The sequence below is a fragment of the Letharia lupina genome (assembly GCF_014066315.1).
Source record: "Letharia lupina isolate WasteWater1 chromosome Unknown contig_22, whole genome shotgun sequence".
Taxonomy (NCBI): domain Eukaryota; kingdom Fungi; phylum Ascomycota; class Lecanoromycetes; order Lecanorales; family Parmeliaceae; genus Letharia; species Letharia lupina.
The window spans coordinates 849978-868297 of NW_023502991.1; the positions used below are offsets into that span (position 1 = coordinate 849978).

The 18320-nt window shown below is 52.2% G+C and overlaps 8 protein-coding genes across 8 annotated transcripts; 3 read left to right on the plus strand and 5 right to left on the minus strand.

Annotated features, from left to right (window-relative positions):
* Positions 1-823: 823 nt before the first annotated feature.
* On the minus strand, positions 824-4656 carry HO133_005900 (uncharacterized protein; the record flags this gene model as incomplete). Its single annotated transcript, XM_037296804.1, has 2 exons — positions 824-927; positions 987-4656. 2 exons carry the CDS (start codon positions 4654-4656, stop codon positions 824-826), a joined length of 3774 nt encoding a protein of 1257 aa, XP_037147985.1.
* An 817-nt stretch (positions 4657-5473) lies between these two features.
* Positions 5474-6302, plus strand: HO133_005901 (uncharacterized protein; the record flags this gene model as incomplete). Its single annotated transcript, XM_037296805.1, has 2 exons — positions 5474-6116; positions 6175-6302. The coding sequence occupies 2 exons, from the start codon at positions 5474-5476 to the stop codon at positions 6300-6302; spliced, it is 771 nt and encodes a 256-aa protein (XP_037147986.1).
* Positions 6303-7290: 988 nt separating this feature from the next.
* HO133_005902 (uncharacterized protein) lies at positions 7291-7614 on the minus strand (the record flags this gene model as incomplete). The annotated part of the gene is made up of 2 exons (XM_037296806.1): positions 7291-7356; positions 7417-7614. The coding sequence occupies 2 exons, from the start codon at positions 7612-7614 to the stop codon at positions 7291-7293; spliced, it is 264 nt and encodes an 87-aa protein (XP_037147987.1).
* Positions 7615-8322: 708 nt separating this feature from the next.
* On the minus strand, positions 8323-9366 carry HO133_005903 (uncharacterized protein; the record flags this gene model as incomplete). The annotated part of the gene is made up of 2 exons (XM_037296807.1): positions 8323-8916; positions 8977-9366. The coding sequence occupies 2 exons, from the start codon at positions 9364-9366 to the stop codon at positions 8323-8325; spliced, it is 984 nt and encodes a 327-aa protein (XP_037147988.1).
* A 459-nt stretch (positions 9367-9825) lies between these two features.
* On the plus strand, positions 9826-10452 carry HO133_005904 (uncharacterized protein; the record flags this gene model as incomplete). The annotated part of the gene is made up of 3 exons (XM_037296808.1): positions 9826-10200; positions 10254-10330; positions 10446-10452. 3 exons carry the CDS (start codon positions 9826-9828, stop codon positions 10450-10452), a joined length of 459 nt encoding a protein of 152 aa, XP_037147989.1.
* An 894-nt stretch (positions 10453-11346) lies between these two features.
* Positions 11347-11901, plus strand: HO133_005905 (uncharacterized protein; the record flags this gene model as incomplete). Its single annotated transcript, XM_037296809.1, has 2 exons — positions 11347-11433; positions 11605-11901. The coding sequence occupies 2 exons, from the start codon at positions 11347-11349 to the stop codon at positions 11899-11901; spliced, it is 384 nt and encodes a 127-aa protein (XP_037147990.1).
* Positions 11902-13001: 1100 nt separating this feature from the next.
* HO133_005906 (uncharacterized protein) lies at positions 13002-15165 on the minus strand (the record flags this gene model as incomplete). The annotated part of the gene is made up of 2 exons (XM_037296810.1): positions 13002-13451; positions 13507-15165. 2 exons carry the CDS (start codon positions 15163-15165, stop codon positions 13002-13004), a joined length of 2109 nt encoding a protein of 702 aa, XP_037147991.1.
* Positions 15166-15842: 677 nt separating this feature from the next.
* On the minus strand, positions 15843-18000 carry HO133_005907 (uncharacterized protein; the record flags this gene model as incomplete). The annotated part of the gene is made up of 5 exons (XM_037296811.1): positions 15843-16211; positions 16368-16532; positions 16692-16975; positions 17024-17790; positions 17942-18000. 5 exons carry the CDS (start codon positions 17998-18000, stop codon positions 15843-15845), a joined length of 1644 nt encoding a protein of 547 aa, XP_037147992.1.
* Positions 18001-18320: the final 320 nt, after the last annotated feature.

Here is an 18320-nt window from a genome sequence, read left to right on the forward strand (position 1 = left end):
CTATCATCAAATCGCTCAAAATCACCTACACAATGCATCATGCATGGGTTGGCCCGGAATTTCCAATGAAGACCCAAAGGTTTCCGTCACACCGCGGAATGAGATGCTGCACTTTGTCATTCTCTAGAGATTCAAGAATTCTTGGATACTCTCAATGACAGCTTTGGGAGCCTTTCATCGCGAAAAGAAAGAGAAGAACGATTTCAGGAGCAGCAATACAGGGACGTCACACATAGTCTGTAGCGAATTACAAAGTCGACGAGACCAACTGGGCACTGGACCTCTGCCGCAAATTCGGCTTGATCCATTCGCTACTGAAAGATGAACGAGTTTGATACATTTCTGCGTCTCAGAGTGTATCAGCGGTATGGTCTCCCTCATATCAGTAATTCCATTAATCCAAATACACTGATTAGCTTTGCTTTCTGCAAACTGTTCCCAGGCGAGTTCGAAAGCTCGGACGTCAATTGGCTAACGACATAGTCTCGGATGGAGCACTCTACTTCTCGCCCACCTGCTTCACACTCTACATCTGTTTCAGACAGACATTCTCATTGATTGAGCACCATGATGCGAAAGATGCCTTCAAAATACACCGCCTGGCTAACATCCTGACGAATCGAGGCCTCCAAATTTTCTAGTGCGTCGACGAGTGTTCACCACATGGAGCACTTCTCCGTTTCCCCCGTATTTTGGCCAACGCTCAGTCCTGCTCCACTGGACATCTCTTACAAAGCAATTTGTACAAAACATCAACACCTCTTTTTGTTAGTCATTTTTTGATATATTTTTCCTTTCTCTCACAAATCTCCCATATGCCAATTCAGGAGCAATCTTGCCTCTGATTCTGGGCCAATCTCCGTTCGATCTCCGGCATAGCGTCTTGGGCCATTTTGCATAACAATTGTACCATCTCTATCAAAAGACCTGGAAGTCAGCCGGTCAACTCAATGAACGTAATACCATCATTACGGGATGTGACTTACGGTCGGTGAAGCTTGGGCAATCACCTGACGCTTCGATGGCAGCGTCGGCTCGAGCTTTGAACATGTTCAACATGCTTTGTGGACCACTGATAGAATGAGACTCTTCTGCATGCTCTGTCGTTGAGTGACGTTCGGTCTGATGGGGACAAGAGTCGGCGTCGTGGTCTTCGTGTCTACGGTCGTGCCCGGTCTGTTGCTCTTGACGTTCTGCAATACGACGCTGAGACTCTGCTGCTATTCTTTTCCTTTCTTGCATAATTGATGCTCTCGGTTCCTGCTCGTCCGTCTTGCCCTCGGATTCGGGTCTCTCATTCGACAATGGCTGAGTTCGTCCTGGGTGAGATCCTATGGCAGCACCTGGCATCGCTTGCCTTGCTTGCTGCACGTTGCTGTTACCCATTGCTTCTTGTCGTTGCGCTTCCCCATCTTTTTGGTCCTTGGGAAGTATCGGCTGTGGTGTTCCTCGGAAGTGTTGAGGTCGAGGATGCGGGTTGGCATTGACGGATCGCTGCTGTGGGACTCTTTGTGGATCTGAGACCTGTGGATGTGGAGGCGTGGGGCTTTGAGATCTCTGGTTCGGCGCTCCTTGTGGGTGTGGAAGCGGAGGAGGTTGAGGCATGGCACTTGCAGGCTGCCTTTGCTGTGATCCCCCCTGTGGATGAGGTGTTTGAGGATGTTGAGACATTGCATTTGGAGGCTGACCTTGCTGTCTGCCTCCTTGTGGGTGTTGCGGAGTACTCATGGGATGTTGAGGTGGAGGATGTTGTGGAATTGCGTTCGGAGGCTGCCTCTGTTGTGGGGTTCTTGTGGGATGCGGTTGAGCGCCTTGAGAAATCTGAGGTTGAGGGGGTGGCTGTGGAGCTCCCTGAGGATGCTGAGGTTGAGGGGGGTGCTGTGGAGCTCCCTGAGGATGCTGAGGTTGAGGAGGGTGCTGTGGAGCTCCCTGAGGATGCTGAGGTTGAGGGGGGTGTTGAGCAGCTCCCTGAGGATGCGGAGGTTGAGGAGGGTGCTGTGGAGCTCCCTGAGGATGCTGAGGTTGAGGGGGGTGTTGAGCAGCTCCCTGAGGATGCGGAGGTTGAGGAGGGTGCTGTGGAGCTCCCTGAGGATGCGGAGGCTGAGGAGGGTGCTGTGGAGCCCCCTGAGGATGCTGAGGTTGAGGGGGGCGCTGTGGAGCTCCTTGAGGTCGTGGAGGCAACACAGGTTTTCGGACTGGCATTTGGCTCCTCTGATTGTTCCCCGGGCTTGGACTCGGCATTCTCCCTGGGGTAATCTTATTCATTCCCGGGCCAGGAGAAGGACCCCTTGTTGGAGATGGACTGGGAGACAGATGGGGATGCTGACTGCCAGAGGGCCCGCAATTGTGACCGGGCTGCGGCGTTCGAGGTGCTAGAGGATGATGCGGAGGCTCGACTATCGAGGGTCGATTTCGATGATTTGCAGGAGCTTGGTTGAGTCTCTGAACATTTGGAGCTGGATGCGCTCCTGGCGCTCCTAGTGGGTGAGGTCCTCCTGCACCAGGCTGATGAGTGTTCCTTGGCATTTGCTGGCCGTTGGGGCTGATCATTCCATGGCCAGGTTGAAGAACGTTCGGTCTGGGGCTGGGTGCACTCTTTCCAGATTCTGCATGGTCAAATGGCATCACCCCAAGTCCTCCGGCTATTGCAACACCATCGACGGCGAATCTTCCTATGTTTTCCAACCCATGCTCGACAGATCGACCTACTGCTTCGGCTCCTTTACCCAAGGCGTGTTCGTCTCTGCGCAGATGATCAGCTGCTTCATGCAGACCTTGCTTCAGGTCATGCTCTCCCCTGCGGAGGTCTTGACCCAGCTCGAGGTGAGGCAACTCATGTTCGAGCTTGTGGAACTCATCCACTAGATGGTGCTGGCCCTTCTGAATCTCTTGCCCAAGCCCAGTATTGGCCGTCTCGTTCTCGATTTTGTGAATATCTCCCATCAGGTTTTGCTCGCCTTTTCGGAACTCTCGCCCAAGCCCAATATGGGGGAACTCTTGCTCGAGTTTGTGAACCTCTCCAATCAGGTCATGCTCGCCTTTTCGAATCTCCTGGCCCAGTCCGGTACGTGAGAATGCGTTCTCGGCCTTGTGAACATCTCCCATCAGACCGTGCTCGCCTTGTCGAAGATCCTGTAGAACATTCATGGGGGGCAATAAACCCTCCGCAGCATGAGCCGCTCCTTCGAGGCCAGCTTCCAGACCATGTTCTCCTCTTCGGAACTCTCTTGCTGTCTGACCACCTAATTTGTGCACTTCCGCATCTGCCATACTAGTATCTCTTCGAACATCTCGCTCAAACCCGTTCTTGTCTTTCTGGAGGGAGTCTCGGGCATCACGGCCAGCTGATCGGAGTTCCCCTTCCGCTCTGCGACCGGCTCCTTCAAGGCCAGCTCCGAGAGCATGTTCATCTCTCCGCAGACCTGCTTCGCGGCCTCTCAAGGCCTTTTCAGCTTCTCCTTTACCCTTATTGAGTTTGTCCTGCGCATCCTGCTCCGCTCCACGAACTTCGTTTTCCATTCCACTGTTACGAATGTCCTCACTTGGTCTTCGAGCGCCTGAGTACGTATTGCCTTCGAAATGACTTTCATGAGCCGAATGTTGATCCTGTTGACTGTTCGAACCCTTGTATGATTGCATTCGAGAGAGACCCTCCCGGAGTCCTCGACTGTCAATATGAGGGTCTCCTTGCAACTTCTGCAGGTATCGTTCGATGCTTGCATCATCGACATGGTCACCCGTCTGCGATGAATCATTCGCGTTGGATTCTTCTCTAATACGGGAGTCGACTTCTGTGGTGCGCGTCTCTTCGTCTCGACCTTCATTCCGGTCTTCCTCTTCCACATCACGCGGTTGAGAAACGCCAGCTAATTGCTTCAACATCGCCCATCGAGCTTTTGTTTCGGCGCTGACCTTAGGCCTTGGGCTTGGACTTCTTCTACGACGCTCGATCCCGGATGGTGACACTAGATGAACCGAGTCCAATCGCTCGCTAGAACCCCGACGTTGGTCTGAAGAGCTGCTCGTGCGAACATTGTCATATTTGTGGTTGATGTTTGCGGCTGGCATGAGGTTTGCCGGTTCCTGTGGCTCGCTGGTTCCGTAGGGATGGTCTGAACCTCTACTTGCATGAGGATCCATCAAGCCCGGGTCTAGGAAGGGCGTTGAAATCGTGTTTCCGGACTGTGATCTCTCGCTCAAGTCAGAACGACTTTCTAGATTGCTGTGATTGCCATTGTTGCCGAAGGCCTGACTCGGGGAACGGCCAGGAGTTAAAGTTGCGGATTCCATTTGCTCACGAGAGTCGAGAACACGATCTGAATTCATTATAGTGCGATCATTCTCATAGGACTGGCCTTCGGAGTGCGTCGACACCATGTTTGTTAAATCTGGCCTGTCGTTATCGTCGTAACGCTGGTTTGAAACGCTACTTGCGCGGACATCCCGTGAGACCGAGTTTGCAGACAGGTGACGTTCGAGATCCATAGTGTTCGAGCTGTTGATCGTCTGCCATCGCCCAGATGCTGACCTTGCCGGAGACTCGAATTGTGCTCCAGCGTCGAAGTCCGCTTGGTAAGTATCACTGCCCACGAAGCTCTGATCATCCATCTCGAAAGGCTCCTTCGTCCGGGATTCGACTGGAGTCGAATCATTCATGGATGTCCGTGTGTTGATGCGCTCCTCCTACGAAAAGCTGACCTGCCTAGGGTTCCATCTAAATTCAGGAAGACAAATTTTAGGTCTGGATCTCGACCTCGTATAGAAGTTGTCGCATAGCAGGCCTGGCGTACTACTGTGCAGTGGCTAGTCTATAACAGGGCTCCGTTGATTTATTTCGGTGTCTACGAAAGTATAGGCTGGGTTGCGGCTATGAAAGCAAATATTGTGCCTAAGGTACTCGAAGTCAGCTTACATACTCCGAAAATCTCTTTCTCGCTTACCTCTAGCGCTATATCTAAGCGGCAAGCCGGCCTTTTCAACTACCTTGGTTTACCTCAGCATTTGAGACGATGTTCTTACCATCTAAGCACCATTCGACACTAACATCCAACAGTGGTGACTAAGCTGTTCGCCAAATAATAAGCTGATTTCAGCTGCTGCATCCACTATGCTGACTTCGGCTCCAAGAGCCTCATCGGAGGTCTCCTAGTCAGTGCACTTGCGAAATCATACACCTTGGAGGCGTCTCTGTCTAGAATGCGTACTCAGCCTCTGACCGAGGTGCGCTATCTTAGGATAACATCAATAGTTCTCTAAAAAAAAAGGGAATCTCCCGAACCATTTAAAAACCACCGTCTGGGCCGCCTCTTAGAACGTTCCAATCTTATATCTTCACTGACTCTCAGTCTCATTCACCACGGATCCTCCAGCTCTTCTCTCGCCACCACTTCCACGAACAAACTCTCACAGAAGATCTACTTCAAGAAATTCTTTAGCTCGTCACTTGATCCTTCAATCTCAACTTTCCAAAAAGATGTCTCAATACGGTCAGCAACAGCAGTATGGTCAACAGGGCGGCCAAGAGGATTATAGCCAGCAGGGTCAAGACCAGGGCTACGGTGAACAAGAACACCAAGGCTATGACCAGCAACAGCAAGGCGAAGATCCATATGGCCAACAGGACCAGAATGGCTATGGAGAGGAGCAACAGGGGCAGGAGGACCCAAGCCAGCAGGGCTTCGGCCAGCAAGACCCAAGCCAGCAGGGTTTCGGCCAACAAGACCAGCAGGGCCCCATGAATGGCCAGCAAGGCCGCCAAACTCCTAACAGACGCCCCGGCCAGCAAGGCGCCATGACCAAGCGTCAGCCTGAAGCCGGCAAATCTGAAGCAGGCAAACCTGGGGCTGGCAAGACCGAAGCTGGCAAACCTGGAGCTGGCAAGACTGAAGCTGGCAAACCTGGAGCTGGCAAACCTGAAGCTGGCAAAACTGAAGCCGGCAAAGCCGGGGAGCTGAAGAAGATGGAAGAGGGCAAACCTGAAGCCGGTAAACCCGGGGAGCTGATGAAGAAGGAAGAGGGCAAGGTCGGAAAGGAGATGGCCCACAAGCCCGTCGGCAAGTCTGGCAGGACATACGACAAAAATCACCACAATGCCATGTACCACCAGGGCAAAGTCGGTGAGTACTTCTGATAACAATCGTTGTCCCCACATGCGGTTGCTGACGCTCGATACAGCTGCCGGTGGGTTCACAAAGGATCACATGGAGTCCTTCATCCACCTCGGCACCTACGCTCTCGGTGCCCTCTCCAACCAGCACGGTCTGGCTCCTGATGCACCGCATCCGGAGGGAGAGGAGGAGTGACTCTCCCGAACACTTGGACTACCCCGGCTACTTCGTCTGCGCCTGGGGTTCCTGCTGTCGTTTGAAGGATGGACAGCTAGACAGGTCGTACTGGGCTGGGGGCTGACGGTGTTTTGCCTTAGCTTGGCGACGGTGCTGTTGTTGACGCTGTTGTTCGCTGCGCATGTTTTGCTGCTGGGGGTGGTCGTTACGATGTATCTGCGTGGTTCTTTCCGGGGGTCGGTGATCAAGGGGTGGGGGGGGGAGCGAAAAGTGCGTTCGTAGATGGATTGATGGATAGATAGATAAGATCTTGCAACTGCAATGGTGTCCTGCGTCTCACTTACCTTGACCTATCTCTCTACGCATGCATCCCTATCCATATACTCAAACTCAAGCCTCACAGCCAACACTCACCCCTCGATCCCATTTCACCACCATTCTTCCACCTCTCTTACCAAAACAACCCTCAACGACTCGACCGCACTCGAACGTGTACGCCACTCTACCAAATCGGCCCGTCTTCGAAACCCCAGCCCCCGTGGCGCCCTTTCCGGAACCGCCGTCCTGGCCAGACTTCCAGCACATGCTCGAAAAGGAAAGTCGAAGCCAGACGCGAACGTTGGTGGAGGCCGGCCGGGCTCTTTTGATAAGCGGACACCCAACTCCCTCGCTTGTTAAGGTAGGGCTTAGTCAGCGCTAAGTGCTCGCTTAGGCGCATTGGTCCTTTTTGGCGGGAAAGCTTACTTTACTTTACTTTACTTTACACATCCTGGGCGACTCCAATGTTGGTCCGGGGGTGGATGCAAGGGAACTTGTCGTAAGTAAGGTGGGGACAAGATGGTCTGAGCAGTTGAGTTTTTTGGTCGGTAGAGAATAGGAAGTAGAAGCGTTATTCGAGCACCGGAGTGAACACGTTTTTCGTCTAATACCAACACAAGTGCAAGGAAAGCAGGCAATGCAAACTACCAACAATCCCATCTCCAACCACTCACTATCCTACATCGTTCTACCGCTTCCCTCCCTTCACAGGCACCTTGGGGCGCGGCGACCCTTTACCACCAATGTTCAAGTTCTAAGCCCAATTTCTGTTAGCCGTTCGCTCCCCAACCCTTTCGCTTTGGACAGCCCTTACCAAACTCTGCCCTCCGAGGTTGAGCCCTCCTTGTGCTTGCCCTTGGTCGTTTTGGTCTGGTTGAGGTGCTGGGGCGGGAGTAGTGGCGGGAGCGGACGCTGGAGCTGCTGCGGGTTGTGGGCCTACGATGCCACCAAAGAGGCCAGAGATGACGGGGCCCATGATGGGCGCCATGAGGCCGCCGAAAAGTCCTGCCATTGCGACTGAGTTGGATTTTTGGATGTAGGGAGTCCGGTCGTGTGAGTCTTGAAGGGTCTTGAAAGAGCGGAGACTCGTAGAAGAGTGGTCTGGTGAAGGGGAAAAGGCAAAAGGATGGTCAATAATGAGCAGACATGGTCAGCAAGACGCCAAATTATATATCTGAAACACAAATAGAACCATAGAAAAGAGACTATGTGAGCCCATGAATTGACCAGCGAAGCTTACTGCTGCTCCACAGTGGCGTATGGGTCTCTTCTCAGCCGCGTACTTCAGCAGTCATCAAATGAGACCTAGCTCCTGTGATGAGTAAGACGCTACAGTGTGGCAATCTTTGACGATGGGAGCTACCACCTGAATAGGATTATCAAAGATGTGATGACGGCTGTCTGCGAAGGCTGATGGGTTCTAAGAATGACAGCCCACGGAGAGATCGAAAAAGGACGACGGTTAGCGGTCTGAATTTTGGACATCACCCTCTGTGGTTATTTTCTCTGCATTGACAAGGTTGGCACTTTGACTGGGATCTACTATACTCGCTGACAGTCGACGAAAGCTCGTGATAATTGACACCTCCTTAGACAGTATTGTTTTGAACATACTGCATAGCTCACTCTGGCGGCTCATATGGCTTGACGAGCATCTCGCTGAAACTGCGGTACAATGACCCGTTAGCCAAGTCACAGGAAGTCTAAGCGCAATAGGCCCTCACCTCTCCAGTTTCTCCTTTCCCCTAACCTCCTCCACCAGCAATGGCATCTTGACGACATTGAATTCATCATATAGCTCCTCAATCTGCTCCAAATACTTCTTCTGCATTTTTCTTCTTGAATTGCATTGCTCGCAGGGATTATTCTTTTTCGGGAATAGCAGCTGATTTACCACAATGGCGTGTGTATCGATTTGGTACGATGAAAGCTCCTGGATCATGCGCTCCGTCTCGTATAACGACAAGAACTCGGGAATACAGACGCATACGAAGGTCGTCATATCTGGGTTCTTGAACTGAGTGTTGACCTCTCCAATGGTTTCTCTCAGCGTCTCCATCTTCGCGATGACCTCGTCCAGATTCTGTCCACCAGGTAGTCCACCTCTTGCGCCAATGACGGAATTAAGCATAGGTCCAAATTGCGTAGATAGCTGTGAAATCTTCGCAAGCGCTTTTTCCATCACTGTCGGGAATTGTAAGAATCGTAGAGTATGACCTGTAGGTGCGGTATCGAAGATGATGGTCTCGTAAGAGAGCGATTTGACCTGCTTCAGCACCTCTGCGAAGGACATGGCTTCGTCCACACCAGGTATCTGCGAGACCAGTCAACCGCATGACTTGGATATGATCAGCTTCATATCCCGAAGACTTACGCTAAATGCCAAATCCTGCATCATCCCTCCCATTCCCCCAGTCTGCGCCATAATCTCCTCGGCCCCTTCGCCACCCTCCTTGAGTAGATCTTGTATACTCCCATTCGGATCGATCTCCATAGCGCTCAGGTTGGTGAAGCCATCAATCAGTCTCGCCTCTTTACCGAACTTCTGGCTGAAAGCATCGCTAAGGTTGTGCGCGGGGTCTGTAGAGATGAGGAGAACGGATTTGCGGACACGGGCGAGCTGGATGGCGAGGGAGCAGGAAGTGGTGGTTTTGCCTACACCTCCTTTGCCGCCGACGAAGATCCAGCGGAGAGACTTTTGGTGTATTATAGATTCGAGAGTTGGTGCGAGGTCTTCCGAGTCGGCGTCGACTGTTGCGGACATGTTGGTGAAGGGTGGTGGGGGTCGAATGTCGTGTTGGATGATGGTGGTACAGATTGTGGAGATGATGGTAATTCTAATCCAGGGGGACTGTACGAGTAGTTCAGAGTATGTTTGAAGAATAATTAGGTTTGTTTGGAGAAGGTCACGAGTGTTGGCAACTGGAGTGTCAAAGTTGGATGATGGCCTGACGTAGCTTTGAATTGTGATGCTTGAACTTCGAAGCCTGGAGCGCGGGATCATCGCTGGCCAGGCTCTAAAGTAGACTACGAGTAGAGTAGCTGGACCCTTCAGCAGTCACGCCGCCTTTCTAAACTACCCTTCTCACGCGGATGCCCCCTTTCAAAATGATCTTAAGGAAGTTAAGGTCCCCTTGAGCTACGAGAGGTATTGCAGACCGCTACATCTTTTGTCTCTCCTCCCTTATTCCTCATCATTTCACTGTCACTGTCAATCCGCAACATGGAAAACCCTGGTCAATCTGAAGACCTACCCAAGGAACCCTCCTCACTCCTCCCAGCGGCTACCACCAGCAAGCCAAAAGATCCCATAACCTGCCACGTCCTCGACCTCGTCAGCGGCGTCCCTGCTCCGGGCCTTTCAGTCTCCCTCACCCTTCTCAAGCCATTTGGTCCCTCGGCCGCCTTCAAGGCCCTCACCAACGCAGACGGTCGAATTTCGAGCTGGGAAGCCCCAGACGGTCCATCCTTAGCCGAGATTTTCGAGAATCTACATGAGCATCCGGAAGGCGGAATGGTATGGTCGTTGAAATTTGAGACGGGAAAGTACTATGGGATGGGTAATACCTTTTTCCCAGAAGTGGAGGTCAAATTTTCGGTATTGCCGGATAGGGGACATTATCATGTGCCGTTATTGCTGGGGCCGTGGAGTTATACTACATATCGAGGAAGCTGAGACAATGGCTCGACCGCAATGAGCAACGGATATTTTGGGACTATCTGAGGATGTATGCGGATGGATTTTTGGGTGCCTGCCCTACATACGAGATATCATTTTGGTTCTGTTCAGAAGGATACACGCGTGCCGAAGATTCCTATCTCGTACTCACTCATTACCGACAGCCATTAAGATCAACACGAGGTGAACGTCAATAAGGGCTTGATTTCTACTGTGAGGCTCTCTTGCGATCTTCTAACCCCTGTACATGCCTGCCTCTTCAATGTTTGGGGCAAGCAAGGCTTGGTCGGTTTTTCCTCATACATTATTCACCGCCATAATAAAGCCATTGACGAGGCTACTGAAAGCCATGGATTTCGAGGCAGCAAACGGCGTCCCGAACCGGATGAGGCTCTGTCGCGGGTCCAGGTACACAGTAAAACAGGGCGTCGCTCACTAGCTCCTGCATGTCACGTTGTACTACTATGAGCCGCGATGGTAATGTTCATGAAGAGAGACTCATCCTTATCAGATCGAATTCTGTCCGTCGTGAAAGTCGATCAAGCTCTCGCTACATATCGTTTGAGTATCGGATCAGCCTTGCGCTCGCGAGGCGGCCAATGACGGGCAGGATAGGCAAGCTTGCAGCGGGGACTACCAACCCACAATTACCTTTTTCGTTGTGATTCGAGCATCTTGAGCCTAGAAACGTTCCATGCTGCTTGAACGCAACTCCTCGCCTTGTTTATACGTGGCGAGGGAGGAGTGGATGAGGTATGGCAACCTGCAGCAGCACGCTGACATTCGGGGTTGGAAATTTGAATGCTTAAGAGCCTGGATCATTGGCTAGAGAGCGATCTTCGGCTGGAATCGGTATTCGTGAGATATCTATCATGGTTCATGACTAGGTGTCGTCGCCCTGGGAAAAGGTCTGGATTTGAACCTCTTACTGACTAGGCAGCCGGGTTTGTCTTTCAGCTCAGTGAGATTCTCCAAAGCGGTAGACGACTCCCTTCGCACAAAAGGGGATGCCCTCCTCTCTTGCTCTGACTTTGATCTACACTCTTCACCCGCGCAGCTCCAACAATGCCTTCAACAAACTCCACTTCCAGTAATGCCTACACCACCTACTTCGTCCCCGGCTACTCCATATCCCGACACATAATGTTCACCGTATGGCTTACCTCGGTGCTTTTTTGTTCCAAATTATATCTTTTCTTGAGTCGCAAGACATGTTCCGAGAGTGGTACCTTTGTGCCACCTTCGATACCACTCCCAAACTCTGTCTTGGGACTTGGATTGCATTCTGCCGTAGAAATGCTAACTCGGAAATGTGTCCGATAGCATATACAATACCATCTCGGTCCTTATGTCTCCGTGCGACCATTCACCTACCAGCAGAGGGAGGGGTATCTGATCAGTAACCCCGGCAGTGCCTTGACCAAGGTCAGCATCCTTCCTTCAGGATCAGCGGTGAGCATGCTGACGTGTACCCAGAGCCAGATAGAAGACCTTCAATACATGTCCCGGCAGTACGAGCAGCAAGAGGCCGAAAGAATGATAAGAGCGAGCGGAGCTCTAGACAGGGCTGATGTTTACATCAATCGACCGATACCGGTCCAGCAACGGTATGGACACTGACCCGGAGCGGTGAAACGGAGTTGGTCTGGCAGCTGCGTGTATATTAGACGGCCCAGCCGTACAAGTCCGGAGGAAGCCCTGGTCATCAATCATCATCCCGAGTCATAGCCACTTCGGTACATACCCGAACCCGAGCGCGCTATTGCGCTCTCATACCATACGTACCATACACACAACCAACAAACCTATGACTTATACCATCTATTTTATTCCCGTATGACTAGTCTCTCCGTTGTTCCTTCGCACCACTCCCCCACACGCTTCTTCATCTTCACGTTCCTAATTAGCTTCATTGGCTATGGCCTGCCCTCTTCTCTCCTCTTTGCTTCCCTTCTTCCTCCAATTCACCTTCTCCTCCCTGCCACTATTCTGGTCGTTGTGAACCATGCTTGATGGGTGTGGGGTAAACAGGACCTGCGACGTTGTTCTATGGTCCAGCGAGCAGGAAGGAAGGAGAAATTGACTGGGCGTCTGGTGAGAGCAACAGTACGCTGACATGCTTCCTGCCTCTGATCGGTGCCGCAATCAGGGTTTCCTCGTTCGGGCATGTTCAATACATGATGACACATGATACACATCAACACCATCAACACCATCCAACACATCACTTCGAGACAACACATCCACACATTTTCCAACCCAACACCCACAATCCTACCTCAACACATTCCCACACCCACGCGACGACACCCCAACACATCAACCCGCCTCCTTCAACCCTCATCAGACTTCCACACGTAAGCAGCATCGGAAGTAAGATACCACGTCCTCGGCCAGGCTCCCGAACCAACACGACGTCCGAGAAGCGCCAGGCTCCACCCCCCCGCCCCCCGGAAATCTGATGTCCCGGATCGACACGTGCTTTGAGGTCAACGAGTCGCTAAAAGCACGGGGTACGGGAGTGGAAGTCGTGCGTGGAAGGTTTGCTGCCGAAGTCCACACGTGCCGGACTTTAGAATTTCAATCCTGCTCTCGACCACGAAAATCCATCGGTCTGAGACAAGGCCGAAATCTAGAGTGTTCGGTCGACAACTTTGTTGATGTTACATTGTAAACAACATATACACCACATATATACACAGCCGCCAACGTCCCGGCCATCAGCATGCACTGACCAACTCATACGCCACGGCCCCCAACCGGACCCCCACCGGCGCGCCCCCCATCTCCGCCGTAAAACTCACCCTGCTCAACCCGCGCCAGCTCCCCTCCTCCTCCATCCGCACCGTCCGCATCCCCGGCCCCGCCACCGCCACCGTCCGCTCCGTCCCCGACGCCGCACCGATGCCGAACATCTGGACCGTGCAGGTCGCCGTCACTTCGGACGGCGTGTCGCCGCACGAGAGGGCGAGGGATGTGATCGAGAAGGAGAGGGAGTCGGGGGCGAGGGTGATCTGTTTCGGTTCGGAGGCGGAGAGGGCGAGGAGGTGGGTCGAGGGCGGGAGGGGGGATGTGGAATTGGAGGTGGTGGTGGTGAAGGGGGCGAAGGTGGTGAAGTTTAGGCCTTGAAGGATGAGGGGCATGGAGGGTATGGGTGGGATTTCGGAGAACTGGTGGTCATAGTGTTAGAGGGATTGTGCACGAAGAGCGGTGGAAGGGACGTACGTTTGTGGTCATGTTTTGGGCGGTTGTGCCGTTGGTGCAGAGGGGGGAAGTGCTGGTGGTTATTGGCTGGGATATTTGAGAGCTGGACGTAGATGCTGGTAGTGAGATTGAGGTATTTGGCTGTACTATTGGTGGAGAGGGTGGTGGTATGGGTGTAGATACCGGAGGTATCGTGGTCGAAGTATTTACTTGTATTATCGGAGGAGGAGGGGGAGTAGTAATAATAGACCCCACCACCGCAGCCAAAGCCTGAGACGAAGCAACGATCGCCGGCGTAATTATGGGAGCCGTAGGTCCACCCAAAGGTGAAACATTCGTAGCATTTGCCTGAGCCGGCGGCGTTAGAAGGCTCGACCCATCATCCGGGAAGTACTCCATCGTGGGCGAAGCCGTTGCATTCGCCAGAGTCGGCGGCGTCAGCAGCGAGGATCCATCGTCTGGGAAGTATTCTCCTGTCGGAGAAGAAGGCGGAGCCGTAGGTCCAGCTGTTGATGGGAAGACGGTGGCATTGGCCTGCGACGGCGGTGTCAACAACGACGATAGGTGAAAATATTTTCTGGTTGAAGAAAAGCCAGTTGTGGTCGTGCTTGTCGGTGCGTCGGTGACGACCTTGTAGAGGAAATAGCTTGAAAAGTGTCTGTCGGTCTGTTTTGCGAAACCGGATCCTGTAGCTCTGAAGCCGTGAGAGGAGCCTGAGCCGAATGGAAGCGTTTGGTTGCTAGTGTTGCGGTAGGGATATGGGGCTATGATTGGGGTGCTGGTGATGATTGGCAAGACGAAGGAAGAAGTTCGTTCAGCGACTGGGCTGCTCTGATATTTTGCAGAGAAGTTTGTTGGTCCAGTCGCAGTAGTGGAACCCAAATTAGGGATGACAGGCAATGTGGCGTTTGCGATTGGAACCGCACCGCCTGTAGATAGGGGCACCACGAGATATGGTGTAGTCACAAATGGAGGTACAGTGGCAGGCGTAGAAGCGTTGTCAGAGGCTGGTGCAATTGGTGTATTTGAAAGCTGCGCATTTGGAGCAGGGACAGGAGCGATCTGGGGATTCGATGCGTTACTGGGACTCGGACAGCTAGGAACCTGGTTCGCTGTCACCGTCATCCATACTGTCACTGTCGTTAACTGCGTTTGCGGAGTCACAGTGACGGTCACTGTTTCTGTCTGCGCCTGAGAAGTTATCGTAATCGTCTCCGGAGCTGGGGTTATAGTGACAGTTTGTGCTGGCAGAGTAGTCGTCTCTGAAGGCAGTGTAACCGTTTGCTGAGGCGGACATTGATTCCCCGATCCACTCTGACCATTCCCGCCATCCCCATTGCCCTGCTTTGTATATGACGATGTAGCGTTCTGATACGGCGCTCCCTCGGTTGGATACGGCTCAACGGCGCTGCTTCCGAAGCTGCTACCGGTGTTGGCAGTGCCAGAGGGCACAGGGAACCATCCTGAGCCCGTCGCAAAGCTATTACCCAACGGTGTCCTCAAGCTACCGGAGGAAGCCATGCTTGGGTCACTGGTATTCTTAGTCGGGTTTGGGGAGAAACCCTGAGGTCGGAGTTGGCCAAGAGATTGAAAGTTTTCGTCGTTCTTCTTGTTTGGCGCGCCATCGGCCAGCATAGATAGACATGTTGCTAGTAGCAGCAGTATGGTAAGGACAGACATCATGGCTCTCCATTGAAGAATTGACGAGAGCACATAGGAACGTAATCACAAACAGAACAGTAAAGACTGTAATCGATAATGACAGAAAAACCGTGAAATCAGCCTGACAGGGTTCAAAGACATTAAGATAGGAGAATCGCATCAAAGGCTCCGACCATGATCCTTTCATCTGACATAGGTAGCAACAGCATTGGTTCCTCGCGCACGTATCACGAACTACCTGAATGTTGAAGGGCACGCTCCGTACCTCTCCTTGGATTTGCATGTGCATAACCCTCATGACGCTTGGAGCGCATAAGTGGATGAAGATGTTACAGGACAGATGACGAAACACTGGTTTGGCAAATGTCTGTGGGGAAATGGGAAGGAGAGTCAAAGCATATTTGAAGCGACGCCAGCGCCAATTGTGGCTGCTGTGGCTCAGAAGCTACAAAAGTGGAGCTTTTTGGCAGTCTGGTTGGGGGCGTAAATTGTTTCCACCCATGCTTTCGAGACATTCCTGCATCAACAATCTATCATGAATCTAGCTTGAGCATGTACTATTCTGCTGTGGAGCAATAAGGCTTGCGCCTAGCCAAAGGGCGCGCAATAAAGGGGGTTTATGGAAGAAGATAAGTCCACCATGATTCTCAACCAACGATCCAGTCCAGACCAGAGAATATTGACCCACACCACTTCTACTCTTGCGAGGAACGCTCCAGCTGCGCTGCACACGTGTTGTTGGACCAACCCAGGCTCAGGTTGTCCATGTACCAGTCAACGGGCGTGGTTCCAACCGTCGCGATGATTTGAAGCCCCGTCAAACCGCGGAAGCCGTCAGCAAACTCCACCAACGCCAAAGAGCATTTCTTCATTCCTGGGCAGGGGGGCTGGGTAAATCCCTGAGTAATGACACTGAATGTAGACCAGTTCTGATAGCCTTTGACCATGATGCTGCAGTCTTCGGGGCCAGGATTGGTGCAGCCAAGATAAGCTGAGTAGGCATCGATCCAGTAGGCACTATCCGATGCCCTCGGTCCACTACCAATCTCACCAGACAATTCGACCTATAAGATTTCCGGGTCAGCATTCCATCTTCAAGGCGAAAAACCGAGCAATGACAGAGCCCGAACGGGTACCGAGAGTCTTTTGCTCGCGAAACATGTCTCGCGACTCGTAGTGTGGTCCAGGATAAGAGAGATTTGCTCCAAGAATCTACATACCCCCGCGTCTGGTGAACCGGTCGCCCCTGACCCGTCCGCGCGATATACTGCGAGCTGTGGAGGCGAGATAGGTGGAAAAGGATCAGATGGAGGAGGAACGTATCCGAAGTACTCTTGGAAGAATAGCTTATGGTAGGGATTGAAGATAGGAGGAATATCTGTGTCCTACACAGAAATTGGAGTTAGCGTTTTTCCTTCAAGGCAGGGTCTCGAGCCAGAAGAGAGCTCGAAGGGGTGTTAAGAGCGTCTTTGCTCCTGGAACATTGTTTTGCAACCCGAAAGTGCTTCAATAAAGGAAGACATGGGCTCAGAAGATATACATACCCCAGGACCTGCCGAAAAAGCTGGTAAATCGTCGAAGTCTATCATGAACTGAGCGGATGCATCACCACATGAAGAGGCAATGGCAGTGGCCGCGGTTCTCGAGGCTGTCGAAGTGTTTGAATACAAGGCATGGCTCGTTGTCAGCTGAGCTCCAGATGACGAAGACGTGCTTGTTGGGAAGGGAGTAGGGATCGGGTCCCACGCATAGACGCCGACCGTAGTGGTTGCACCCGTGGGAGAACTTGATTCTGTTTGCACTGGGCTAGAAAAGGTGCTAGAGGTCGCTTGAAAACGTGTTAGTCGATGCTCAGTTCACAGCCTGGGGAACTTACGAGAAGATTTTGGCTCGGATTGTAGTGCTGTCGCTGTGACTGGGACAGCAATTGGTGATGTATCTGAAGATGACGGAAATGTGCCATCATAGTTGTTGGTCCAGGAGACAGCCACACCATCGATGGTTGCGACGACGATATCTGTAACATCCCTAGCCTTGATTTGATGGGTTGCGTTGCCAGGAGAAAAAGACACAATACCGGAAGGTGGAATAATGACTGATCCAATAGCAAGGGATTTGACCGTGATCAACGTCGAAATGCTCGAGTTCCAACCGTGAGATGCAAGTCCAGTGTACGCTCCGGCTGACGCAAAAGCAGTGAAACTGGCCAGCGTCTGGGTTTCGGTACGAGTTTCGGTAATTGTCTTAGTGGAGGAAAGAGTCAAGTAGCTTGTGACGGGAGTGATCTCGACGGGAGGAGCAACATAGCCGGGAGGAACTGGCTGCAGAGTGACGATCTGAGTGCTAGTGATCAGGGAAGCCGAAGCTGGTGGTGTTGCACCGAGCCAGGTCGTGGTACCATTGTCCTCGATGAAAGAGTAAGCTGCTTGACCTTCGACTGGCGAGGAAGCCTGGATGACGCTGATGACCTGAGTGGAGATTACCGAGGCGGTGACGGTCGTTGTGATTGCAGTCGAAGTTACTTGTGCAGCTCCGTTGACCATAGCTTTGATGTCCGCAGTGGCCATTGGCCCATTGCCAAGAGCGTAGATTGTCTCGGTAGTTGGCGAAGCAGGTACGGTGACAAATACCGTTGACAGGGGGCTGCAAGAGCTGTTTCTGGGGTTTCGAGGTCAGTGTCACTCATCGCAGGTAAGTTACACAACGCGTGATCCTTCCACAGAAAGTCTCAACGAGGACGTGATGTCCTCATACAGTGGGCTAAGGATATCGATGTCGTGCTGAGGATACTTACTCTGCAGTGGCAGCAGCAGCACTGATGCCAACCAGGAGGAGTGGCTTAAGAGAACGCATCTTGGTAAGGAGGCAAGTGGTAAATAATCTAGGAAAGATGGCTGTACTTTGCTGATACAACGAGTGTGATTGACTTCTTGACGCAAACGAGTGTAGGTAGATGTGATTGAAAAAGAAGGTGAGGTGATACTGGTGTTGAAAGTTTGAAGGAGTTCCGTCATTTTTGTTGATCAAAGCAACCGCGCTAGTGCTGGCCAATAATGGCTATTCACAGCTATGGTAAGAGCGGCCTGCAAATATCGCGCATAGGGGCGTGAGTGAATTCTTTGACACTCCCCTGGAGTAGAGTCCCTCTATGCATGACTTTTGATAAATTCTCT